The sequence below is a fragment of the Acipenser ruthenus genome, chromosome 30, assembly GCF_902713425.1.
Source record: "Acipenser ruthenus chromosome 30, fAciRut3.2 maternal haplotype, whole genome shotgun sequence".
NCBI lineage: Eukaryota > Metazoa > Chordata > Actinopteri > Acipenseriformes > Acipenseridae > Acipenser > Acipenser ruthenus.
In genome coordinates this window covers 10811981-10839079 of record NC_081218.1, presented here as the reverse complement: position 1 = coordinate 10839079, position 27099 = coordinate 10811981, and the positions used below count along the sequence as shown (strand labels likewise).

Sequence of the window (27099 nt, the reverse complement as noted above, 5' to 3'; positions counted from 1 at the left end):
AAAAATGAATTGCAGCCAATCTCTATTTTTTTCTGTTTGTTAAAATTCAATCCCCCATATTATTCTGCAAATACAATCGCATCATCATCTTGTTGCTCTATCGATAAATTAGCTATTCGTTCATTAAGATCTGATCAGAAGCAGCTGATCAGTGTGAATTGTTTTCTGCGCCCAAGCAATTCCACCACAGCAGGATCAATCTCAGCAAAGGTGGAGCTCATTTATACTTGAATTACGTTCAATTTAGGGGGAATTTTGAAATTCCGGTCTGTCTCAAAGCGTCCGGTTAATCTGGAGCCATATGGTAACCCTAATTGATCAGACAAAAAAAAAAAAAGTGCTCAGATAAATTATCTCATTCAATTCATAGACGCTTACTCATTGTTAATGATTGGTACTGATAAAATTAAATTGTTAATGAAGTAAAAGTTAGGAAATATAATCTTGCGGGGTTTTAACAGGTACGGTGTTGTGTACGGTGCACGACATCTTTCAAACTGCTTATGATTTGTATCAAATCTGCTTTTTACTGGGCTTGTTTCTATCTGAATATCTCACAGGTCGCTCAAAGCAACCCATGAAACATCAGTGAGTCTCAACGGGGCTGACAGACTACCCTGTAGTGCATGAACTATCCTTAGTGCAGAAAATACAAACGGTGTTCACAGCGCTGTATTGGTGCATGAGGGTAGAACCGTATAAACAATATAGGCTGTGTAATATAATAACCGCAGACAGGTGGATACACTGATGACGTTTCTCACATTTTTATATGGCAGCTCCACAATCGGGAGGATATATATTTTCCCTTCCATAATGCATTATAAAGTGCAACGTCAGTCACATTGAATGTAAAAGTTAAAAAGAAAATAATGCAATTCTCAAATCTGCAAAACATAAAAGTGTCTAATTTTGGTTTGAAACTGGAAAATAAATGGTTACCATGCACAGGCAAGATGGAAAATACTGTACAGTGATTGCATCTGTATTTGTCACCTCCTTTGTTTAATTTTTTTTTTGTGTGGAAACTCTATGGCCGGACATATTTAAGAAAAATAAAACCGTGCTCAGTTCTTTTCAGTGCTGTGAAAGAGCGGGCTGGAAATGTCCGCTCCGCGCTTTTTTAAAATGTATTATTATTGTATGTATGTATTTTGTTGTATATACAATAAATACAGTTTAAAAGATGCTTTGTTTTTAAACAGTCTAATATAGATTTAATGACTGTACCGCACCCTAACACTTCCTCTGCGTGTACGTCCTGACGTTACCCTGCCAATTGCTTGCTGTTGCGCGAGTGGGCTGAGGCAATAAGGGCGGGGGTGGGAATAAGAGAATAGAGGCCACCTGTATTATATCTTCCTGCTGCTCTGAAGCCGAGTTTGTACTTTAGAAAGCGTTGTCTTAAGGAACAAAACCCTTAAACAACAACACCAACGAATTTATATTATTTATAATAATCATTTCATTTACAACACAACGAGCTCTAGTGATTTTTTTCTTCTCCCCTTTCATTTTGTGTTGGAAATTCATAAATACGAAAAGAAGAGACTTAAAAGAAGGACAAAAAGCATTTTTTTTAATAAAGTCTACATTTTCAAGGCAGAGCTAAAACCGAAGAGAATAAGGAAGGTGCCACAGGAAGAAAAATGCCTGGACGCAATAAACATTCTGCCGACAACGTGTTTATGATTTCACTATGTGTGGGGCTGGCCTTGCTCATTGTCCGTGTGTCTGGTAAGTCATAATTATATATATATATATATATATATATATATATATATATATATATATATATATATATATATATGTGTGTGTGTGTGTAGCAGTAAGACCTGACACGGAGGGCATTAGCACAGGCATTATTGTGGACCGTTTGGGTAATGGGGCTTGAGACGAAGTCCAGGCACATATTTACTCTATATACTCAGTGTGTGTGTGTGTGTATATATGTATGTGTATATATATATATATATATATATATATATATATATATATATATATATATATATATATATATATATATATATATAGTAGCGTGCACGGGGAACGCAGCAGCAGGGCTGGTAGGTGAAGTAATCACACACAAAGACAGTTCCTCCATGGAGCTACACAGTGTGCTCTACACTATTGGGTGTGTGTGTGACCGCGTGATTTGGGTTGGCACAACTGCGTAGCGCCCCCTCCCCCCCTCGTCTTCTCTTTCAGGAAACCAGGGTTACGGTAAGTAACCAAACCTATTGTTTCAATGTTTAGTTATATATAGACGACGTCATTTTTAAACGTTGCTCGGGTAACTATAGTATACCATTTTTGGGGGGTTCCCGTTTTATAAATCGAGAATTAACCAGAACTTCATTTTATAAAGCAATGTGCAGTGGCCTCCAAGCACCGCACAACGGTACAGTATACTGTGCACAGAAAACAGACAGTTATAATAAGTCTTTAATTTTTAATGCACCAGAATGGCTACCCCCATATGGACAATGGATCTTTATTAATCGTTGTATGGTCTACGCATGTACAGTTCATATAATGATCACAGATGGTATGGGGGGTATGCAGCTATCACTGACAGGCCTATACGTTGCTGTCTGGAAGGAGGATCATTAATGCCACCTCTTCTGACTCTTCTGGCTTCTAACTTCTTGATACACGCCAGATTTCCATATAAGTTTAGCTGCCGCTCGTAGTTTTAAATTGCCCTGTAATTGCCAGTTAACAACAGTATGTCAGGTGGGTTTCTGGGGTTTCAAAGTCTGATTCTGTGCTGTTCGAAAACAAAGGGCTAAAACTTCTTGGCTCTAAAAAGGAAGTTAATACAATATCAAAAGTGGTTACAGGAATTGTGTGCTTTTAATCGCTTGTTTGTAACTGTACTTTACCAGTTCTACCCCATTCTGCTGCTATTGTGAGAATGTACAGCTTTCATCTTTCATTGAACTGTTTCAGTCATCTGGGTCTATGCATTACTCAGCACTCAGGGGAAACCCTGTTGTGATATTTGGTGCCATCTAATGGATTTCTAATGTTCTGTGGATGCACAGTGGTAATGTATGTGCCCCTGAAATCTGTATCTGAGGGATAGAGCCTAAAGGAGGTGTCTGTCCATTCTTATTCACACATGCGTTTGTCATACTTGTATTTTTACACATACAGTGCGTACCCTCAAGGTGAATGACACCGGAAGGGCAAGGAGGTCTAAAAGCAGGATAGCTGTAAGATCCCTTGGCTTGTTTATCACAGCAATTTAAAAAATAAAGACAATTTGTAATGGTGAAATCTCTAAACTGGATTGCTTGCTCTTTTTAGGACAATGTGGCTATCCTCCAGATTATGAGACTGCCATACTGAAAGATGAACATCAAATTCAAGGGCCATCTGACTTTGTCGAGGGATTTAAAGTCACTTATACATGTCGCAGTGGGTATGTACCAGTGACTGGATCTCCAACAATCACCTGTACCAATTCAGAGTGGTCACATCTGACCTTGGTGTGTGATCGTAAGTATGATTTTGATATTTGTTATATGGTGTCTGTTATTGTATTGCTAGACTACTTAATCACTAATTTGTTAGTGGGGACGGACGGACACTTCTTTTAGAAATTCTGTTTTAAATGGTCTTTGACAAAGTAGCTATTTATACTGTCTACAAGGGGTATTCTCTTAAACAATACTATTTGTCTCAATGATATTATGTAAGCGGACATTTTTTAATAAAATAAATCAGGTGTTGCTAAATACTAACATTTACTAAAGTACACATTTGTGTGCAATGTAGGGAACAATTAAACTACTGTTTTTTCAGCTTTTAGAGAATGTTATTTAGTTTTCAGGGATGGAAACTTCCAATGGAAAGTGCACCGCCATGCTGTCGTGTAAAATAATCATTTCAGATTTTGATTGTATTTTCTCTTTCAGGCCGATCATGTGGAAGTCCAGGAGAGATACTTAATGGACGCTTTAATACTGATGAGGGTGTTCTTTTTGGAGACAAGGCTTATGCAGTTTGTGATGAAGGGTGAGTATGTTGTGGTTGATGCTCAAGATTAAGGTTGGGGTAGTATGTGCATATAATCCAGTAATGAGATGTATTATTATTATTATAATAATATTACTGTTCTTGTCCTGGGGACGCATGTCCCTGTCATCAGTGATATAGTGCAGGTGCTCATATGGAAATTACACTTTAAGATTTTCATCTTGTCCAGTTGTGATCAAAATTACTGTGGGCTGTATTTAGCTACATTTCTGAAAGCAACACTGTTTTAAAAGCTGGCAATAAACCACGTAGTTTGCAGCTAGATTAAAAAAAAAAAATAAAAAAAAAATACATTAGCAATTCTGAGTGTTTCTTATTTGTTTTAGATACCAGTTGGCAGGCAGTGGTGTCAGAAACTGTCTTGCAAATGGCTGGGATGGTGAGATTCCTATATGTGAAAGTAAGTAGGCTTATGTGTTTTTACAAAAAAAAAAAAAAAAAGTTTTTAAATATAATTGTTCTATGTATAGAGTATCATATAGGATGCTGTACAGTGCAAGCTGATAGGAACTCCTCGAGAGGTCAGAGTGGCTACTGGCTGCTCTCACCTTGAGGGGGTGCAATTCAGCTTGTATTTAACACAACACCCAATTCTATATTGTTTTTAATGTAGAGTTAAATAAGAATAGTTTAACGGTATAGTTTTCTTTTTTTTGTTTCTGTATTGAAATTAACTTTTATTCTTTGTACATGAATATTAGGATATGAATAGTGTCCGTGCCATATACTAAAAAATAAATAAAGCTGTACATGGATTTAGTCTGCAGTTTGAGTGGAATTATTTTTCCCAGACCTGTATGCAGGTTAGCAATGTTGAAAGAATTCATTTGTGTTTGCAAAATGTTTGATTTGAAGGTGCAGAGTAAACTATAACCAAATGCAAATGTGCAAATGCCATGTATTATCTATCTATCTAGCTATCTGTTTGTTTATTGATTATGTGAATTAATGTATTAAAGATGCATTTGATATGAACCATTGTTTTAGCACAGATTTTGATTAGGCTGATATTTGGAATAAGGTTTTTTTTTTCTTCTCCTAGTTGTTAAGTGTCCAAACCCTCCAGAGATTGTAAACGGTGAAATCACAAACCCACCTCAGGGAACTGTCACATTTGGCACAGTTATTATCTACAGGTGTAATGAAGGGATTCTGGTGGGTAATAGGGAGCTTGTTTGCACCAAATATGGAAACTACAGTAGTGACCCTCCAGCATGTAAAGGTATGTATTGCTTTGTTTAATGATGTAACTGTGTGATTTTGAGGGGTGTGTCATTCTAGAAGGGGTAGATTGATCTCTGATGGACCCCCGGCTGCCACCTCATCACACAAACGTAACACATCACTCCCCACTAAGATATAATGAATTGTTTAATAAAACAAACACAAAAAAAACAACCTCAGTTTGAAACGATGATGTCACTGTACCTCTTGCAGACGTATTTGTAAGTTTTAACAGACCGGCACACAATCCGTCTCTGGTTTTGATGAAATGTGTAACAATACAATAATATTGTAATTAACCCCGCTGTCAGGCTGGCCAAACTGGACACAGCCACCTTGACATCCAGCCTAATACACCGTTTGGAATCATGTGACTTTTTGGTTTCAGTATGACCGATAATCTCCATTCTGTTACTTTATATTTTTTATTAAGATCTATAATGTAAAAGTAATATTCATACAGTGTTCACAAAATCACTTATATATACGTGTGCAGATAATGGGTTATTAATTAATTTCTTCATTGAAAATGTTGCTTTAATTTCAAACTGTGTTGGACTCTGCTTTAAGTATTTTCTAGATCTATGCTACAGCCATTTAATGGTAATCTGTTTGACCATTGCTTGTTTGTTATTACAGAACACAATGGCTGCCCTTCTGTTCAAGTGATAAATGGCTTTAAGACAGCCGGATTTGGACCTGATTATAACTATGGGGATTCCATTACCTTTGCTTGTAATCCTGGGTATATTCTCAATGGCACTGACACTGTTACATGTGGAGTAAATGAAACTTGGGAACCTGAACTTCCGACTTGCCAAAAAGGTAAGTACCATTCACGCTTTGAGATAAAACACTAACTTGAAACACAGTAAGCATCATGCTGACCAGCCAACCTTCAAGAGAGTTCTTATTGTCTGTTGTAAACTATTAAAGGTAATATAGGAATTATGTATTTATTGATAACATCTATGTTGCATTATTTGTTAAGTCAGTATTAGCCTTGTATAAACCTGAATTAAATCGGTGTGTACTGTACACGTGGTGCTTGCTGTGTAGTTTTAACAATACCTTCCTGTAGATCGGTAATGCTATATTTGACATTGCTAAAATGTTTCTTTTTGATAAGTTTTAAATATTCATTACAGGTTAGATAATTATGATCTGAATGAGACTGCACCAAAGAGATGAGTTAAAACCCAATCCTTGTTTCAAAGGCACAACAGTTAACCTATAAGTAGTTCCACTGTTTGTTTTCAAACACATGCTCATGTGAAATGCTTGGGTCTTGGTTTGAGGAACACTGTTCAGTAGCACATTCAGTGTGAGATTCAATATACAATATTAATGTACTGAACTTGCATTTGAACGCTATTTAAACAGTCAATTATCAACCTAATTGTTTTATTTTAGCTCCAACAACAACCACCACCACCACAACCACCACCACAGAAGTGCCTCCAACACCCTCTCCAGGTAATGTGTTTAACCATTATGAACACCCCTCCGTCCCCCCTCTAAATCTGCTGATCCCGCTTATCGCAGGCTGTAGATTTACATTACAAATAGGAATTGTGAGGCTGTGTGGTCCAGTGGTTAAAGAAAAGGGCTTGTAAGCAGGAGGTCCCCGGTTCAAATCCCACCTCAGCCACTGACTCATTGTGTGACCCTGAGCAAGTCACTTAACCTCCTTGTGCTCCGTCTTTCGGGTGAGACGTAGTTGTAAGTGACTCTGCAACTGATGCATAGTTCACACACCCTAGTCTCTGTAAGTCGCCTTGGATAAAGGCGTCTGCTAAATAATAAAAATAAATAAATTAAAAATATATAAATTATGCATGCAGCCATGGATAAACTATGGGGTGTGGACCGGCGGATGTGGCTTCATCACGGTCCACCCTGCTGACCCTGGCATCGTCAGAGGGCGTGGCTTATTCTTATCCCCTTAACAGACGGGACCAGCGGCTAAATAGTCCTTGATCACCTCTCGCCATACCCATACAAGCAGTCATGATCCAGACATTGAATTGTCATCCAGTAAAAATGAACAGTTCCCCTGATGCATTGTTTTAACTACTGTCCAAAAATCAATGCTGATGTTTCTGATCTCTGTTTTACTGCAGTTATGTTTACTAATAATTATTCTGTCAGATATGCTATTCCACTTTATATATATATATATATATATAATATATATAGTAACCGAGCTGCAGCTCACTCGGGTTCGTTGCCCCTTTAAAACACCGACCCAGGACACAGAAATGGAGTTTAAAGCGCTGATGCGCTATTTTTAATAATCACACAAAAACGAAACTAAACAAAACAAACACCTAGCTCTATACGAGCACTAACTAGACACACAGAACCTAAACTAAATGGCAGGACGGCTAAGCCATTTACCTGCTACACAACTCCAACAAAACCACACAGGTTTACACTGTACACACCTTACGACTGCTCGGAAGCAGAGCAGCTTTTCTGCCTCCTCAGCAGCCCTGAGCAAACTGACTGCCCTCTTTAAATACCCTGCACCTAGTTCTAATTTAACAATAATTACCAGGTGCAGGGGATAATTAATAATAAAACAATTAACAAATTAAATTAAACAAAGCAAAACAATTCAATTAAAACAAATGGGCATTCACACATGTTTTTTCATGCAGGGAGGATTAACCTCCTCCGTGCTGTGTTACAATATATATATATACTGTATGTGTGTGTGTGTGTGTGTGTATATATATATATAATATATATATATATATATATACTGTATGTGTGTTTGTATATATATATAAATATAATAGGAATTTGTTCATAAAACTAAATCAATGAAATTTAATCGGTTGTACTGGATGTTTATTTTATTTTAGCTCCAACAACAACAACAACAAACACAAGCACAGAAGTGCATCCAACACCCTCTCCAGGTAATGTGTTTAACCATTATTAACACCCCCCCCCCCACCCCCTGCTAAATCTGCTGATCCCGCTTATCACAGGCTGTAGATTTCCAGTACAAATAGGAATTGTGCATGCAGCCATGGATAAACCATAATATACTTGCAGTACTTGAGGGTAACCTGAAACTTCCTGTAGGCCTGGGTGCAGGGCTTGTGTGAGGTATTATTATTATTGGTTAGCCATTTAGCAGACGCTTTTATCCAAAGCGACTTACAGAGACTAGGGGGTGAACTATGCGCCATCAACCGCTGCGGATGCAGAGTCACTTACAATAGGGCCTCGGTTTTACATCTCATCCCAAAGACATTATTATTATTATTATTATTATTATTGATGATAGTATAAGGATTGTTGCCCACATTGCCAAACAGGTAATATGATAATACGGCTGTGGTATGGAACATAAAAGCCAGAGCACTTTTTTATTTATCAAACTCGAGTGCACTAGAGCGGACATGTTGAAAGAGCTTTGAAACAGACTTTAAACTCAGAAGTGTAAAAAGTTGTCAGGGTGTTAAGAATGAAAAGAAAAAGTTCAGGTACTCGTGGGGACATAGAACGTTATTTTTCAGAACCCCACTACTTACTGTTTATGCTGACTAGTTCAATCTAGATGTAAAAGCAATATTACAATCGTGTTTGTTCCGCACGTGCTGTTATCTCTTCACACAATTCACACAGTTAGCATTTGAACTCCTGGTTTGTTTTGTTTTTCAGGACGATGTGGTAAAACATGTGGTAAGTTGGGGTGGGGATGGGGGACATAAGTTCATCTGGTAAATCAAGTTCTCTGAATCAGTGGGAAACCACTCGACTTAAAGAGACCAATTATAAAAATGACTTCAGAATATTGAATTGAAAAAGTAAAAAGGGTACCTTTTATTTTAGTACAATTCTACAGTAATACATTTATAATGTAAATATGACGCAAGGTGTAGCAGTTTGTAAATTTAAATGATAACTCCTTGTAAAAGTTCAGGGGGCTAGGATAGGTGTCCCATCCTTCCCTCCTGGAGGCTTGAGCCCTGAAACCTCTCCTTGACTCAGAACATCCATGTCAGGACACGGGACACCCCTGTGCTGAATCAGTCCTTCCCCTCATCTGACAGACATTGCTCCTGTCAAGTGAACTCCCCTCTTGTTCTGTTTATGCCTTTAACTGGATTAAAACTGGAAATTACTATCGTTTAAGTTGTATTGAATGATTTCTTATGTGAAAGTGAACTTCCCCCAAATAATCTTTTTCTGGCGAGGTGGTGTTAATTCACTAGCCTGTTACTTTTAAACACCTAGGCCAGGCACAAAGTGATTGTGTGTCTTGACTTTCATAGTCCTGTAGTAGACCAGCCTCACTTCAGCACAATGTGAAACCATGGATGAGCAACAAAACATTTTGTTGTAAAAAAGTTTTGCCATAATTAGGCTTTATCATATTGAATTTAAGATTGTTAACATTATTCAATCCCGTTACTCTGATTATTTTGTATGACTTGAAATCTTCTTTTTGTGTTTTTTTTTTTTTTTCTAGTAGGAATCATTCTTGGCGTATTTGCTGCTGTCATATTGGTGATTGTTGCTGTTCTGGTCTATTGCCTGTGTGTCAGAAATAGGAATGGGTGAGACCAGACACTGTTTTATAATATTGTCTGTAAACTTGCTTCTGCTGGGATTTTGAGCTTGCATGCATAAACCCTTGAACTCTCTTACTGTACTCTGCCTTTGTTTCCTTTTTTAGGCAAGACAAAATTAATTTAAGTTCTTCAGCCGTGATTAGTTCTAGTTTTGATTCTTTGGGATGGCAAATTTTGGAAATTTGGGGTCTGGCTTCTAGTGGCTTTAGAGGTTCCTCAGTCAGTTTTTATTTTTGTATTTATTTTTTTCTTTCTTGGAATTCCCAGCCAGCCGGCACAAAGCAGTTCAGTTTTACACTAAAGGAGAAAACAAGACTTTTGGGGGAAAAAAATAAATAGAATTTGGATATGCTCCTATAAGACCGTGATGCTTGAGTCAGTTCAGTGTTAAATAAAAATTCTGCTTTGTGAATGGTGTTTGGGAAAGGTGAAACTATAACTGATAAACACAAATACCTCATTTCTATCTCGTCTCAAATCTGTGATAAACCTGTTCTTCCACCTTCATGCAGACGAGAAGGCTTTCGTCCAAACATTTCCAAAGTGCCCTCATACAGCACAACCTCTTACTGTTTTATGGGATTTGCAATCATTCTGAGTGCTTCTGGGTTCTTTTGCTATTTTTCTCTTAATCTGACTTTCCCTGCTTTGAGCTTGTCTGGAGAATCCTAAATGCTGGGACAGAGCCCTCTCCCTCATCCTGTTCAAATCCTGTGACCACACAGCATGTGAGCTCTGCCAGGGCCCCCTACTGTCTGCCAGCCCCACTGACTTGCATGGTTATGGACAGTTGAAAGGTCACATGGTCTCATTATTTGAATGGGATGAGGAAGGCTGTTCAGTGCCTGCACTTGGGATTCTCTAGATAAGATCAAAGCCAGGGAAAGCAGATTTAGAGAAAAGCGAGAACTCTGTATTGGAGCAACACAACCCAGAACCACTCGGATTACAAATTCCAATTAAAGCAATTCAAAATCAGATTTGAAGATACTTTAAAAAATAAATAAATAAAAAATACCTGCTATGTTTCATAGCTCTGTAATTCTATAAGGTCTTATGTGAGAAGAAACAGAGGTTTTTATGTTTTTATATGAAATTGCAATAAAATGTATTTATTTCATCTAGTGCTTGTTGATTAATTCTCTTCTGACTTTTCTCATTTTTTATTCCTGGCTTATGAACATTTATTTTCAACATCTAGCTCATACCATACTACAGGAAATCATGAAATGAACTCAGCTATTAAAGATGATTGATGAGCAACACAAAAATTATTGTGATTTGAGTTTAAAAAGGTATCTATTAATTATGTGTGTGGTAATTATTATTTTTTTTGCCTGAAGAATCTCTCTACTCTTTTGCCTTAAGTCTAATTTCAGTGAAACTGAGTATGCAGTGTCCATTCAGGGTTTATTTGAATTGCAACTTGGGTACATTTTCCACTAGAGTATATAACTGTATTGTACATTGAAAGTGTTTTAATGTCTGTTTTGTGTTTTTTGTTATGTTTTGCAGGAAATCCTCTTCTCCTCCTGGCACTGCTGCTGCTTATTAAATTAATGCCGTTCAGCTGAAAAGGATTCTCTCCAGTGGTGTGCATCAGTACAGACACTATGATCTGATTTTATTTATTTCACTGAAAATTCAATTGTGTGCACCACTCGCTTTCAGCAATACAGTAGTAGGGGCTGGAGTTTGAAATGAATAGTTTATTAGCTGTTACATTTGATACCATCTGAAAATGTTTATATATATATACACTGTGTTGTGCAAAAGTCTTGGACACATTCAGGAGTTGCAATGTATATGGATGTTGTGAGCATCAGCGGTTTACTCCGGGCCTTTGACTGTTGTTGATGCAGCTTGGTTTGGGTGGGGGAGGCCAGGCTTGTCGGTTTGCGTTGATCGGGGTCTTCAAGAACTTGTAATCACGGCAGCTCAGGGTGAACTGTGCATGGGCAGCTGGTGTGAGGTGTTGTGGTGGCAAGTCCATCACATTTAGTCAGGGGTTCTCAACAGGGAGGGCTCACCTTCTAGGGGGGGAGCGAAGGAATCAAGGGGGGGTGCGAGAAGCATCCCAAAAAAAAAAAAATCCTTTAAATTGACGTAAGGCACGGCAGGATCAGATAAACAATGCACGATCGAGACGTGAAAAATACAAAGAGTAGAAACATGCAGAAACGTCTTAGACTTTTGCACAGCAGTGTATATGTGTACAATTCCCATCAGTGTTAATCCAACATTGTATATCTTTCTGCATTGGCACTTTTCTAAGTATAAGGAGTATAATAGGTCTGTGCTAATATTGGCCTTTCATAAAAGTGTATATATATGTGTGTATATATATATATATATATGTGTATATATATATATATATATATAATTATAACGCAACATTAAGAGATTTTGTAATCATGTAAACTGGAAAATATTTGTGCAGCTTTAGATAAAAAAAATTATATATATAGAGAGAGAGAGAGAGAGAGAGAGAGAGAGAGAGAGAGAGAGAATGTGTGTGTATATAATGTGTTGTGTAAAATTATTGGAATTTTATATGAACAATATTTTTGAAAGATTGTGAAGTTTGTCAATTTGAATTGTATTCTTCTGTTGGCTCAATATCCAATATCCCTGTACATCACATGCCAACCTAATGCACTGTGCCGTAATTCATATCAAACAAACAGATCAAGTGTGCCTCATTCTGTTTGTGAACGGGGGGAGGGAGGAAGGGTGGAAGGGTACAACCACTGGCTAAGGGCATTTGAAATCTCCACTAAAAGGGATCTTGGATATTTAGCCTTTCACCGAATCATCACTTTGCTTTTGTGGAATCTTTTTATTCTTCTCTGTACTGCTTTAATAAAAATGGGTTTAAAAAATAAAAAGATGCCTGTGTTTGTTTAACGTGTACCGGCCAGTTTAGTTTCTGTCACAATGGCTTCTTTAAATGAATGGGTCCTTGAGTTTTCATCCTCCTGAAATGTACAGTGATGTTGTGTGCTGTGTTAGCAATGAAATAGGAGTGGTGTGCTGGCACACAGACCCAGTGGAAAGTAAATCTCTTCCAGCTGCCAGAAAGTGCATGAAAACAATGAGAAGGGCGTCGGTAAACACAGCCGCTGGGGACACAGTGCGGCCTCCCCAGCGCATCAGCATGACAACCGTCTGGATTGAGCTAAGTAGGGTACATCTCTGGGGTGTTCAAGTGGGTACCTTCCAACCTTGTTGTGTTGCGTCGACTAGCCCATGACACCTCATGAGGGCTCGACGGTGATTCTGACGTCCCGGCCTCCCCTTCCCTCCGTACCACACTCAACTCAACCCAGCTTACTTACCCGTACATCAGCATTTCTTTCTTTCTATTGTGCTTGAGATCCCCAACCAGAATCTTTCCGTCTCAACCACAGCCAGTTGCTGCACCTCTCTGCTGCTTCAGATAAGTTCTTCACTGTGCGACACAAGTCTTGACCACTGAATCCAACGTCTCTGAGAAACCGGGTTGTAGAGTGTGCCATAAATCCTAGACAACCCACCTCCACTGGGTAAACCTGGACTCTCCATCCTCGGTGTTCCGCTTCAGCAGCTAGTTGAGCATACCGAAGTTTCTTCCTCTCATACGCCTCATCCACAGCATCATCCCATGGCACTGTTAACTCTACCAGGTGATCCAGACCACAACACAATATCTGGTCGAAGGTTGGTGGCAATCTCAGGTGGAAAAATAAGCCGTTAACCAACATCTGCCACATTTCTCTAGCAGCTTCCAGTTGTCCTGGGCGAGGCTTGGTTTTAACACCTTTTCCTGGCAGTTGGTCTCCTGGGCGGAGGAATGTTGTCTTTTGTGTGTAATGTTTTGATGGAACTGGTGGCAACTTATTGGTCATGTTATGCTTGTCTTCCAATGCTAAGGCCAAACATCGCAGCACCTGGTTATGGCGCCAAGTAAACCGTTCTTGGCTAAGACCCACCTTACATCCTGTCAAAATGTGCCTAAATGTTGCAGGTGATGAACACAAAGGACATGAGGGATTCTCTCCTACCCAGAGGTTTAGGTTCTGTGGTTATGGGAGGAGGTTATTAAATACATACCTTGGCAGTGCATCACGATTTCATTAATACACCTGTTTCATGATGATAAAATATGTGCCAGTCTAACACACATCACTTCTGCAATAGTGGAAGACCATCCCTTTTTTATAAGAATGCTATTCCACTGCATCTAAACATTGTAACATGGCTAAGGCATGCTGCAGTGAGAGCCTGGGTAAGTATTCAATGGAGTTACACAAGCACATTTTTAAAAAATTATTATTCACTGAAAAAATGCCTAATCTCAGTTATCCTGTCAGGCTAAATTTGATGTGTAGCTTGTCAAAACATACTGTAAGCAGCTTTATAACAAGTCACTTGATATTACAAGACATTGTATGACAATTAAATATCAACACCTAAACCCTGACCCAATAAAGCTGTTGACCTTGGACCTGTTTACTGTAATGTAGCCTATAACAACAAGAAGGATTGTTTAATGTGTCGTGCTGCTTTGGAATAGTCAACATGGGTTACTTATCAGTGTGTAATAACGATTGAGTCCTGCCAGCCTGGTGAGGCTGCCTCGGTGTACTGCAGTTAAGTTCCATGTTTGACACAAGGTTCTGCAGCTTACCCTTGTCCTGCACACAGTTTACTGCTTGCAGCAGCAGGGGGTTATCATGTGATAGGAGAAGAACAACAAATATCAATAGCAGATACCATTCTAGCTCCGTGCCAAGCAGTGTATGCCAGGAAGGCACTGCCCTGAAGTTTATAGTGACTTTGAACAAAATGCAAAATCCCTATTTACACTTCCTTGTTTTATTTGAAATAAGCACCGAGTGCTGTATTTTGAAGTAGGGTCTACCTAGGGGTTGAGTTGAGGAAACATCAAAGTTTCCAAAGAGGAATTTGGAGTACCTCCAAGGTCCCACCCTAAGCCTGTAATACCACAGAGGCATACCTGCTGCATCATACCTCTTGAGAAATCTGCAAGCAACCCAGCAGGTACCGACACATGACTATAGATAAAAAGGAGTGGTGTAATTACTACAAACTTTCCAGTCAAAAATACAGATTTAAACAGTGTAATATAGATTTAAACACACAGGAGTAATGACTGTACCGCACCCTAAACACTTCCTCTGTGTGTACGTCCTGACGTTACCTTGCCAACCGCTTGTTGTTGCGCGAGTGGGCGGAGGCAATAAGGGGGGTGGGAATAAGAGAATAGAGGACACCTGTATTATATCTTCTTGCTGCTCTGAAGCCGAGTTTGTACTTTAGAAAGTGTTGTCTTAAGGAACAAACCCCTTAAACAACAACACATTTATATTCTTTATAATAAGCATTTCATTTTCAACACAACCAGCTCTAGTGATTTTTTTCTCCACCTAATTTTGTGTTGGAAATTCACAAATGCGAAGAGACTAAAAAAAAGGAGAAAAGGCATTTTGTTGAATAAAGTCTACATTTTCAAGGCAGAGCTACAACCACAACCAGGCGAATCACAAAACCAAGGAATACCAGACGAGGACTCGGTGACGTAGTTTTCTTCTTGAACAATTTGAAGAGAATAACTAGGAAGAAAAATGCCTGGACGCAATACAAATTCTGCCGACAACGTGTTTATGATTTCACTATGTGTGGGGCTGGCCTTGCTCATTGTCCGTGTGTCTGGTAAGTCATAATATATATATATATATATATATATATATATATATATATATATATATATATATATATATATATATATATATATATATATAATGTGTGTGAGTAGCAGTAAGACCTGACACGGAGGGCATTAGCACAGGCATTGTGGTGTCTCGCTCTTTTCATATCATATGTACCTACGATTCGAAGCATTCCTGTATTTGATAATAGCAGCTATTAACAAAACCAATCCACTGGCCTAATTATTATTTTATTATTATTATTATTTATTTCTTAGCAGACGCCCTTATCCAGGGCGACTTACAATCGCAAGCAAATACAAATACATTCAAGTAAGGCTACATTGTTATGTTTGTAAAAGTATAGGTACTGTTATTAGTCTTTGATATGGGTGGATTCATATTTAATAACTTGTGAACTAGAAATGTACCAAATAACTGGTTTACAGAATACGAACCTTCGCTTTTTAATACACCGGCAGCGCTTTATAAAGAAATTATAAATAAAAAAATAAACACACCGTGTTGTAACACACTGTATTCTGTTTGTCACAGCTGCCCAATCTGTATCAAAGTAGTACTGTCTACACCAACACGGGACTTACCCGTACAGACATAAAATACCTCTTAACCGTGTGCACCTTAGCAGGGCGCACTGACTGAAAAGAAAAGGCTTACACAGGTTCGAGAATACTTCCACAGGGGAGCCACACCACCTAAAGTTCACCACCAGACACAATTGAGAACTCAGTCCACAGCATATACATTTAAAATTCTTTATCCAGTTGACCACCCATTTAACAAATATAAATCAAATGCAACTTATTATACACACACATATGCCTCTAGAACAGGGGTGTCAAACTCAGTTACTGGAGGGCCGCAGTGTCTTCTGGCTTTCGTTCCACCCGAGCTCTCAATTACTTAATTGGTCTAATTATTTATTTAACTGGACACATTTAACACTTCTCTCCAGGTCTCAAAATGTTTCACAGGTCATGTACCTTGAATCAAGTGCATTTTTTAAATCATCAACTGTAAAAGACCTTGAAAAATATGAAATATGTCCAATTGAACAAATAATTAGATCAATTATGTTAATTGAGAGCTTGAGTTGGAATGAAAAGCAGAAGACCCTGCAGCCGTCGAGGACTGGAGTTTGACACCCCTGCTCTAGAACCACCGTCTGGAACATACAGGTGACCACTTCTACTCAGTTCCCACAATTTATTAGAATCCATATAAATTAACACTGGATCCAGTATTTGCAAGTTTAGTTCCCTTCACCCACGAGTTCCAGTGACCCAGCCAAACCCTGTATCCCTCAGCTCTAATTATCATACAAACGCCGTTTCTGGATTCATGCTTCTCTATCACCACTCGACATTTGTGGTTGAAGTCACTGGAGTTCAATCCGGCTGTTTTAGGTCATTTATCTGTGCGCTCAGTGAATCTTGCTAGAAAAGGAAATGGGATAACGGGCAGTAGATTCTTATCCCACTGTGCACTGGTATTTGAGATAGCCACAAACTAGAGACAAGAATATAAACGCACACACAAAAGGGGTAGACTGTAATTAGCCTTAATAACAATAGAACGTTTTATGAAAGTTTTCACTTTACATGTAAAAAGTTCCTGTTTTAATCAGAAATCATTCAAACATACTAATTAAAATAGAGATCTCAGTCAAAAGACGGGGTGTACTGCACAATGAATAAAACTACTAACCCTTTGCGGTCCATTGTCAGTGGTCACATTCTGGGGAGCAAGGAATAATGCAGATCTATATCCGTCTCTCTCGAATGGCGCCACCATTCTCCTGAACTACAGAACTTTAGTTTACACACAAAAAATAGGCATTTTCCAGATATTACACAGGATTAAACACGTAAGTACTTTACTTAAATCTTGTGGGTGCTACATCACCTTATGACATGGTAACAGCGACAAGGTTATTTTTTTTATTTCAGTAAACGTTCCTTGTTGAAACGGTATAGGTCTGCATTGTTCCTAAAGTCGGGGCAGATTACTGTTATACTTACAAAAAACAATAATAACGTAACATTGAGTTCACATTGAGAGACAGAAAATGCCGTGTTTTATTTCGATGTTTAGATATATATCGACGGAGCCATTTTTAAACGTTGCTCGGGTAACTACAGTCTACCTTTTTTGGAGAGCTCCATTTTTATCAATGGAAGCAGAACTTCATTTTATAAAGCAATATGGCCTCAAAGTACTCAGAAAATACAGACGGTAAAAAATAATATGTTAATAATATGTCATATGGACAATGGGCCAATAAAATACCAAACTTAAGCGTTTTGTCTGTTGTTGTATGTATGGTCTACCCATGTACAGTTCATATAATGATCACAGATGGTATGGGGGGTATGCAGCTATCACTGACAGGCCTATACGTTGCTGTCTGGCAGGAGGATCATTAATGCCACCTCTTCTGACTCTTCTGGCTTCTAACTTCTTGATACACGCCAGATTTCCATATAAGTTTAGCTGCCGCTCGTAGTTTTAAATTGCCCTGTAATTGCCAGTTAACAACAGTATGTCAGGTGGGTTTCTGGGGTTTCAAAGTCTCATTCTGAGCTGTTTGAAAACAAAGGGCCAAAACTTCATTAAATCGGGGGGATATAGGCTGTCCATTTCTTTTTATACATGCGTTTGTCATACTTGTATTTTTACACATACAGTGCGTACCCTCAAGGTGAATGACACCGGAAGGGCAAGGAGGTCTAAAAGCAGGATAGCTGTAAGATCCCTTGGCTTGTTTATCACAGCAATTTAAAAAATAAAGACAATTTGTAATGGTGAAATCTCTAAACTGGATTGCTTGCTCTTTTTAGGACAATGTGGCTATCCTCCAGATTATGAGACTGCCATACTGAAAGATGATCAAATTCAAGGGCCATCTGACTTTGTCGAGGGATTTAAAGTCACTTATACATGTCGCAGTGGGTATGTACCAGTGACTGGATCTCCAACAATCACCTGTACCAATTCAGAGTGGTCACATCTGACCTTGGTGTGTGATCGTAAGTATGATTTTGATATTTGTTATATGGTGTCTGTTATTGTATTGCTAGACTACTTAATCACTAATTTGTTAGTGGGGACGGACGGACACTTCTTTTAGAAATTCTGTTTTAAATGGTCTTTGACAAAGTAGCTATTTATACTGTCTACAAGGGGTATTCTCTTAAACAATACTATTTGTCTCAATGATATTATGTAAGCGGACATTTTTTAATAAAATAAATCAGGTGTTGCTAAATACTAACATTTACTAAAGTACACATTTGTGTGCAATGTAGGGAACAATTAAACTACTGTTTTTTCAGCTTTTAGAGAATGTTATTTAGTTTTCAGGGATGGAAACTTCCAATGGAAAGTGCACCGCCATGCTGTCGTGTAAAATAATCATTTCAGATTTTGATTGTATTTTCTCTTTCAGGCCGATCATGTGGAAGTCCAGGAGAGATACTTAATGGACGCTTTAATACTGATGAGGGTGTTCTTTTTGGAGACAAGGCTTATGCAGTTTGTGATGAAGGGTGAGTATGTTGTGGTTGATGCTCAAGATTATTAAGGTTGGGGTAGTATGTGCATATAATCCAGTAATGAGATGTATTATTACTATAATAATATTACTGTTCTTGTCCTGGGGACGCATGTCCCTGTCATCAGTGATATAGTGCAGGTGCTCATATGTAAATTAAAGTTTAAGATTTGCATCTTGTCCAGTTGAGATCAAAATTACTGTGGCCTGTGTTTAGCTACATTTCTGAAAGCAACACTGTTTTAAAAGCTGGCAATAAACCACGTAGTTGCAGCTAGATTAAAAAAAAAAAAAAACATCATTAGAGATTCTGTGTTTCTTATTTGTTTTAGATACCAGTTGGTAGGCAGTGGTGTCAGAAACTGTCGCGCTGCTGGCTGGGATGGTGCCATTCCTATATGTGAAAGTAAGTAGGCTTGTGTGTTTTTAAAAAAAATAAAATAATGTTTTTAAATATAATTGTTCTATGTATAGAGTATCATATAGGATGCTGTAGAGTGCAAGCTGATAGGAACTCCACGAGAGGTCAGAGTGGCTACTGGCTGCTCTCACCTTGAGGGGGTGCAAATCAGCTTGTATTTAACACAACACCCAGTTCTATATTGTTTTAATGTAGAGTTAAATAAGAATAGTTTAACGGTATAGTTTTCCTTTTTTGTTTCTGTATTGAAATTAACTTTTATTCTTTGTACATGAATATTAGGATATGAATAGTGTCTGTGCCATATACTGAAAAATAAATAAAGTTGTACATAGATTTAGTCTGCAGTTTGAGTGGAATTATCTTGCCTAGACTGGTATACAGGTTAGCAATGTTGAGAGAGTTCAGATGTATTATTTGCACAATGTTTGATTGTAAGGTGCAGAGTAAACCATTAGCACACCTTGCAGATATTAGATGTTCCTTTAGATGGTTCCTAACGAAATGCAAGTGTGCAAATACCATGTATTATCTATCTATCTAACTGTTTATGTACTGATTATGTGAAGTAATGTATTAAAGATGCATTTGATATAAACCATTGATTTTGATTAGGCTGATATTTGGAATAAGGTTTTTTTTTTTTCTCCTAGTTGTTAAGTGTCCAAACCCTCCAGAGATTGTAAACGGTGAAATCACAAACCCACCTCAGGGAACTGTCACATTTGGCACATCTATTATCTACAAGTGTAATAAAGGGGTTCTGGTGGGTAATAGGGAGCTTGTTTGCACCAAATATGGAAACTACAGTAGTGACCCTCCAGCATGTAAAGGTATGTATTGCTTTGTTTAATGATGTAACTGTGTGATTTTGAGGGGTGTGTCATTCTGGAAGGGGTAGATTGATCTCTGATGGACCCCCGGCTGCCACCTCATCACACAAACGTAACACATCACTCCCCACTGAGATATAATGAACTGTTTAATAAAACAAACACAAAAAAACAACCTCAGTTTGAAATGATGATGCCACTGTACCTCTTGCAGACGTATTTGTAAGTTTTAACACACCAGCACACAATCCATCCCTAGTTTTGATTAAATGTTTACAAATAAAAATAATATTTTAATTAACCCCGCTGTCAGGCTGGCCAAACTGAACACAGCCACGTTTACATCCAACCTAATACACCGTTTGAAATCATGTGACCTTTTGGTTTCAGTTTGAACGATAGTCCCCATTCTGTTACTTTATATTTTTTATTAAGATCTATAATTTAAAAGTAATATTCATACAGTGTTCACAAAATCACTTATATATACGTATGCAGATAATGGGTAATTAATTAATTTCTTCATTGAAAATGTTGCTTTAATTTCAAACTGTAGCAGACTCAGCTTTTTAAATATTTTCTAGATCTATGCTACAGCCATTTAATGGTAATCTGTTTGACCATTACTTGTTTGTTATTACAGATCACAAAGGCTGCCCTTCTGTTCCAGTGGAAAATGGCCGTAAGGTAGCCGGATTTGGACCTGATTATAACTATGGGGATTTCATTACCTTTGCTTGTAATTCTGGGTATATTCTCCATGGCACTGACACTGTTACATGTGGAGTAAATGAAATTTGGGAACCTGAACTTCCGACTTGCCAAAAAGGTAAGTACCATTCACGCTTTGAGATAAAACACTAACTTGAAACACAGTAAACATCATGCTGACCAGCAAACCTTCAAGAGAGTTCTTATTGTCTGTTGTAAACTATTAAAGGTAATATAGGAATTATGTATTTATTGATAACATCTATGTTGCATTATTTGTTAAATCAGTATTAGCCTTGTAGAAACCTGTTCTATACATTCACCTTTGAGATTCACTATGCAATATTAATGTATTGAACTTGCATACAACCTAATTGTTTTATTTATTTTATTTAGCTCCAACCACCACAACCACAGAAGTGCCTCCGACACCCTCTCCTGGTAATGTGTTTAACCATTATTAACACCCAACCCCCCCAACCCCCCGCTAAACCACCCTGCTGACCCTGGCATTGTCAGATGGCACAGACATGTTAACCACGAAAAAGCAAAAATATTGATTATTGTTTAACGACCTTCTGTTAGAAGTACAACCTATTCTGGTCATTAAAAATAGTGATTAAATTAAATAAGAATAATTCCATGCTGCTCAATCACAGGCTTTCTTTCCAGCATGCAGACATGGCTCTTTCATTCCATTGCAAACTGCCCCCCCCCCCCCCGTTTTATTTGGTTAACATCTATTTTACAGAAGTTACTATAAACCTCTTCAACCTTAAATACGTATGAAATACTGTTGTCCTATGTCTTTTAAGTACTGATTCAATTCAAGTAATTTGACAAGTGTACATTTTTTTCAATGTCTATAGTACTTATTTATTCTTGTTTTGGGTCTGAACATGCCTGCAAAGATAATGTAAAGGAGGTTTGTGTGGTTTAAAAAAAAATTAAAAACAAATTGCTGTTGCAAAGATTATGTCATAATGGTGCTTGTAAAATGGCTGTCTTCTGCAAAAATAACATGCTAAAATTTTATGTTGTAGACTATAAAAATAAATGGAGTGCATTGCCAGTTACAATTTGCCCGACTAGTTAAATGCTAAAAGTGCCTTTACAAATACTTTTACAATCATCTTTGTCCCACACGTGCTGTTATAATGTCACACTATTTTTCTATCTGTACTCTTAATAATTTTTTTCTTTGACACCAGCAAAAAATATCAAATCCGAATGTCGCCCCCCCCACCCCTTTTATTTTAGTTACCATTTTAACTTTTTTTTTTTTTTTTTTTTTCAGTGCTGTGTGGCACAACATGTGGTAAGTTGGGATGGGGATGGGTGGCATAACTTCATCTGGTAAATCAAGTTCTCTGAATCTGTGGGAAACCACTTGACTTAAAGAGACCAATTATAAAAATTACTTCAGAATATTGAATTGAAAAAGTAAAAAGGGTACCTTTTATTTTAGTACAATTCTACAGTAATACATTTATAATATAAATATGAAGCACAGTGTTACAGTTTGTAAATTTAAATGATAACTCCTTGTAAAAGTTCAGGGGACTAGGATAGGTGTCCCATCCTTCCCTCCTGGAGGCTTGAGCCCTGAAACCTCTCCTTGACTCAGAACATCCATGTCAGGACACGGGACACCCCTGTGCTGAATCAGTCCTTCCCCTCATCTGACAGACATTGCTCCTGTCAAGTGAACTCCCCTCTTGTTCTGTTTATGCCTTTAACTGGATTAAAACTGGAAATTACTATCGTTTAAGTTGTATTGAATGATTTCTTATGTGAAAGTGAACTTCCCCCAAATAATCTTTTTCTGGCGAGATGGTTTTAATTCACTAGCCTTTTGCTTTTAAAGACCTATGCCAGGCACAAAGCGATTGTGTGTCTTGACTTTCATAGTCCTGTAGTAGACCAGCCTCACTTCAGCACAATGTGAAACCATGGATGAGCAACAAAACATTTTGTTGTCAAAAAGTTTTGCCATAATTAGGCTTTATCATATTGAATTTAAGATTGTTAACATTATTCAATCCCGTTACTCTGATTATTTTGTATGACTTGAAATCTTCGTTTTGTGTTTTTTTTTTTTAATTCTTGAAGGAATCATTCTTGGCGTATTTGCTGCTGTCATATTGGTGATTGTTGCTGTTCTGGTCTATTGCCTGTGTTTCAGAAATAGGAATGGGTGAGACCAGACACTGTTTTATAATGTTGTCTGTAAACTTGCTTCTGCTGGCCTTTTGAGCTTGCATGCATAAGCCCTTGAACTCTCATACTGTACTCTGTCTAGAAGATTTCTTTTATTTTCCTTTTTTAGGCAAGACAAAATTAATTAATCGTTCTTCAGCCTTGATTATTTCTAGTTTTCTTTCCACTTTTTGGAGGCATACGAGGAGATGCAGTTTTGTCTTGTCTGTCAGTTTCCTGTGTTTTTCTTGCATATTAACTTTGTTGGGCTTCTATGGCTTTCTCAAACACAGTTTGGGGTCTATCTTGATCATCTAACCAGCGTCAGATCCAAACACTGCCATCGTTTAATGTACATATTAATCCTGCTTTATTAACATAAAATATAAACATTTCCATGTCTGAGTGTATTTTACAGATTTATATGGGTGTTTTATAGAAGTTGGATAAGTTTCCTATCTTAGCTTGTACTAATATTCCTATTAACCCTCTCAACACTACTGGTCTGCTTTGTTTGTAATGTGCTACCCCCCCCCCCCCCCCCCCGAAACATTATCAATGTGATCAATGTGTGTAGCAACGAAACATAAATTGAACTGTATTAAGAATTTCATTAAGTAAATTGTAAGTTTTGTTTTGAATATTTTTGGAATTGGGTTTCCAGCATACCTGAAGCTTTGTTGTATAAAATAATCATGTCTTGGTGTCCCTCATCCTGTTCAAATCCTGTGACCAAGCATGTGAGCTCTGCAAGGCCCTCTACTGTCTGCCGGCTCCACTGACTTGCATGGTTATGGACAGTTGAAAGGTCACATGGTCTCATTATTTGAATGGGATGAGGAAGGCTGTTCAGTGCCTGCACTTGGGATTCTCTAGATAAGATCAAAGCCAGGGAAAGCAGATTTAGAGAAAAGAGAGAACTCTATATTGGAGCAACACAACCCAGAACCACTCGGATTACAAATTCCAATTAAAGCAATTCAAAATCAGATTTGAAGATACTTTAAAAAATAAATAAATAAAAAATACCTGCTATGTTTCATAGCTCTGTAATTCTATAAGGTCTTATGTGAGAAGAAACAGAGGTTTTTATGTTTTTATATGAAATTGCAATAAAATGTATTTTTCATCTAGTGCTTGTTGATTAATTCTCTTCTGACTTTTCGTATTTTTTTATTTTTTATTCCTGGCTTATGAACATTTATTTTCAACATCTAGCTCATACCATACTACAGGAAATCATGAAATGAACTCAGCTATTAAAGATGATTGATGAGCAACACAAAAATTATTGTGATTTGAGTTTAAAAAGGTATCTATTAATTATGTGTGTGGTAATTTTTATTTTTTTTGCCTGAAGAATCTCTCTACTCTTTTGCCTTAAATCTAATTTCAGTGAAACTGAGTATGCAGCGTCCATTCAGGGTTTATTCGAATTGCAACTTGGGTACATTTTCCACTAGAGTATATAACTGGATTGTACATTGAAAGTGTTTTAATGTCTGTTTTGTGTTTTGTTATGTTTTGCAGGAAATCCTCTTCTTCTCCTGGCACTGCTGCTGCTTATTAAATTAATGCCGTTCAGCTGAAAAGGATTCTCTCCAGTGGTGTGCATCAATACAGGCACTATGATCTGATTTTATTTATTTCACTGAACATTCAATTGTGTGCACCACTCACTTTCAGCAATACAGTAGTAGGGGCTGGAGTTTGAAATAAATAGTTTATTAGCTATTACATTTGATACCATCTGAAAATGTTTATATATATACACCGTGCTGTGCAAAAGCCTTGGACACATTCAGGAGTTGCAATGTATATGGATGTTGTGAGCATCAGCGGTTTACTCCGGTCCTGCGCTGGTGTTTTCTGCTGTTGTGCAGCGTTGACTGTTCTTGATGCAGCTTGGTTTGGGTGGGGGAGGCCAGGCTTGTCGGTTTCCGTTGATCGGGGTCTTCAGGAACTTGTAATCACGGCAGCTCAGGGTGAACTGTGCATGGGCAGCTAGTGTGAGGTGTTGTGGTGGCCTTCACATTTACACAGTGGTTCTCAACAGGGAGGGCTCACCTCCTGGGGTGGGGGAGGGGAGAGAAGCAATCCCAGGGGGGGTGCGAGAAGCATCCAAAAAAAATAAAAAATCCTTTAAATTGACGTAAGGCACGGCAGGATCAGATAAACAATGCACGATCGAGACGTGAAAAATACAAAGAGTAGAAACATGCAGAAACGTCTTAGACTTTTGCACAGCAGTGTATATGTGTACAATTCCCATCACTGTTAATCCAGTATTGTGTATCTTTCTGCACTGGCACGTTTCTCAGTATGAAGGAGTATAATAGGTCTGTGGTAATATTGGCCTTTCATAAAAGTTTATATATATATAAGATTGTGCAACATTAAGAGATTTTGTAATCATGTGAACTGGAAAATATTTGTGCAGCTTTAGATTAAAAAAAAGCCTTAAATTATATATATGTGTGTGTGTGTGTGTATATAATGTGTTGTATACATTCTTGGAGTTTTATAGGACGATTATTGAAGTATGTGAAGAGAGTCTGTCAATTGAATTGTATTCTTCTGTTGGCTCAATATCCAATATACCTGTACATCACATGCCAACCTAATGCACTGTGCCGTAATTCAGATCAAACAAACAGATCAAGTGTGCCTCATTCTGTTTGTGGAGGGGGGAAGGGGTACAACCACTGGCTAAGGGAATATGAAATCTCCACTCGGGGATCTTGCATATTTAGCCTTTCACCGAATCATCAATTTGCTTTTGAGGAATCTTTTTATTCTTCTCTGTACTGCTTTAATAAAAAAAAATTTAAAAAATTGTGTTACATATAACTTTCAACTGCATATAAAAAGTTAAAAGTGTGTGCTATCAGAAATTTGTAGACCAAAGGCAAACCAATCATGGAGGACAGCGTGCACTTACATTTTGAAATAAAGCCAGTGTGCTCTGGACTGTGCGAATGACAAGTGCTACAGTGTTCTTTTGACAGGTGCTCAGGCTGAACATTGAAATGGAATGGATGTCTGATATCCAGCTATGCATTTAGCAACAGATTGCTCTAGTCAAATGAAACACAGAGGCTCAGGAGCAAGCAGATCAATCTTACACTCAAGATGTAGAACTGATCTCCCCAAACACAAACAACACATGCAAAAAATGTAAGAATCTTTTGATTGAAATACTTGTATATGCCTCTATTGCATATTTAATTGTGTATAGAATGCTTCCATATAGTACAGGTGAGCCAGCTGCCCTGTTGTGTTTGAGGAGCAGTGGGAGGAGGTTATTAAATACATACCTTGGCAGTGCATCACGATTTCATAAATACACCTGTTTCATGATGATAAAATGTGCGCCAGTCTAACGCACATCACTTTTGCAATAGTGGAAGACCATCCCTTTTTTATAAGAATGCTATTCCACTGCATCTAAACATTGTAACATGGCTATGGCATGCTGCAGTGAGAGCCTGGGAAAGTATTCAGTGGAGTTACACAAGCACATTTTTTAATTTTTTTATTATTTACTGAAAAAATGCCTAATCTCAGTTATCCTGTCAGGCTAAATTTGATGTGTAGCTTGTCAAAATATACTGTAAGCAGCTTTATAACAAGTCACTTGATATTACAAGACATTGTATGACAATTAAATATCAACACCTAAACCCTGACCCAATAAAGCTGTTGACCTTGGACCTGTTTACTGTAATGTAGCCTATAACAACAAGAAGGATTGTTTAATGTGTCGTGCTGCTTTGGAATAGTCAACATG

General features: G+C 37.8%; 2 protein-coding genes across 4 annotated transcripts in view; both read left to right on the top strand.

The window, feature by feature from the left end:
* The window catches only part of LOC117430300 (zona pellucida sperm-binding protein 3 receptor-like), a 34105-nt gene extending 21357 nt beyond the window's left edge, over window positions 1-12748 (top strand). The window contains exons 10-21 of the mRNA XM_059004551.1: window positions 1585-1737; window positions 3313-3504; window positions 3924-4023; window positions 4371-4444; window positions 5087-5266; window positions 5908-6093; window positions 6682-6744; window positions 8139-8195; window positions 8947-8967; window positions 9758-9845; window positions 11062-11155; window positions 11376-12748. Coding sequence (XP_058860534.1) covers window positions 1585-1737; window positions 3313-3504; window positions 3924-4023; window positions 4371-4444; window positions 5087-5266; window positions 5908-6093; window positions 6682-6744; window positions 8139-8195; window positions 8947-8967; window positions 9758-9845; window positions 11062-11116 — 1169 coding nt within the window. The 3' untranslated portion in view covers window positions 11117-11155; window positions 11376-12748. The remainder of the gene's footprint in view (window positions 1-1584; window positions 1738-3312; window positions 3505-3923; window positions 4024-4370; window positions 4445-5086; window positions 5267-5907; window positions 6094-6681; window positions 6745-8138; window positions 8196-8946; window positions 8968-9757; window positions 9846-11061; window positions 11156-11375) is intronic.
* Window positions 12749-15105: 2357 nt separating this feature from the next.
* Window positions 15106-26164, top strand: LOC117395072 (membrane cofactor protein-like). 3 transcript variants are annotated; one of them, XM_059004580.1, is made up of 11 exons: window positions 15106-15575; window positions 18433-18621; window positions 19041-19140; window positions 19478-19551; window positions 20220-20399; window positions 21043-21228; window positions 21507-21551; window positions 22408-22428; window positions 23223-23307; window positions 24528-24621; window positions 24840-26164. In XM_059004580.1, the coding sequence occupies exons 1-10, from the start codon at window positions 15488-15490 to the stop codon at window positions 24580-24582; spliced, it is 1023 nt and encodes a 340-aa protein (XP_058860563.1). In that variant the 5' UTR covers window positions 15106-15487; the 3' UTR covers window positions 24583-24621; window positions 24840-26164. The 3 variants fall into 3 exon arrangements, with proteins under 3 accessions (XP_058860563.1, XP_058860564.1, XP_058860565.1); XM_059004581.1 differs by lacking the exon at window positions 24528-24621 and having other exon boundaries at window positions 15107-15575; window positions 24840-26161; XM_059004582.1 differs by lacking the exons at window positions 23223-23307; window positions 24528-24621 and having other exon boundaries at window positions 15109-15575; window positions 24840-26161.
* Window positions 26165-27099: the final 935 nt, after the last annotated feature.

What these genes read in the sequence shown, in the direction of transcription:
- LOC117395072 (XM_059004580.1), top strand. Translation starts at nt 15,488, where the DNA reads ATGCCTGGACGCAATACAAATTCTGCCGACAACGTGTTTATGATTTCA. An exon ending in ACTTCCGACTTGCCAAAAAG is followed by an intron (nt 21,229 to 21,506) that starts GTAAGTACCATT and finishes TATTTTATTTAG; the next exon opens with CTCCAACCACCACAACCACA. An exon ending in GCCTCCGACACCCTCTCCTG is followed by an intron (nt 21,552 to 22,407) that starts GTAATGTGTTTA and finishes TTTTTTTTTCAG; the next exon opens with TGCTGTGTGGCACAACATGT.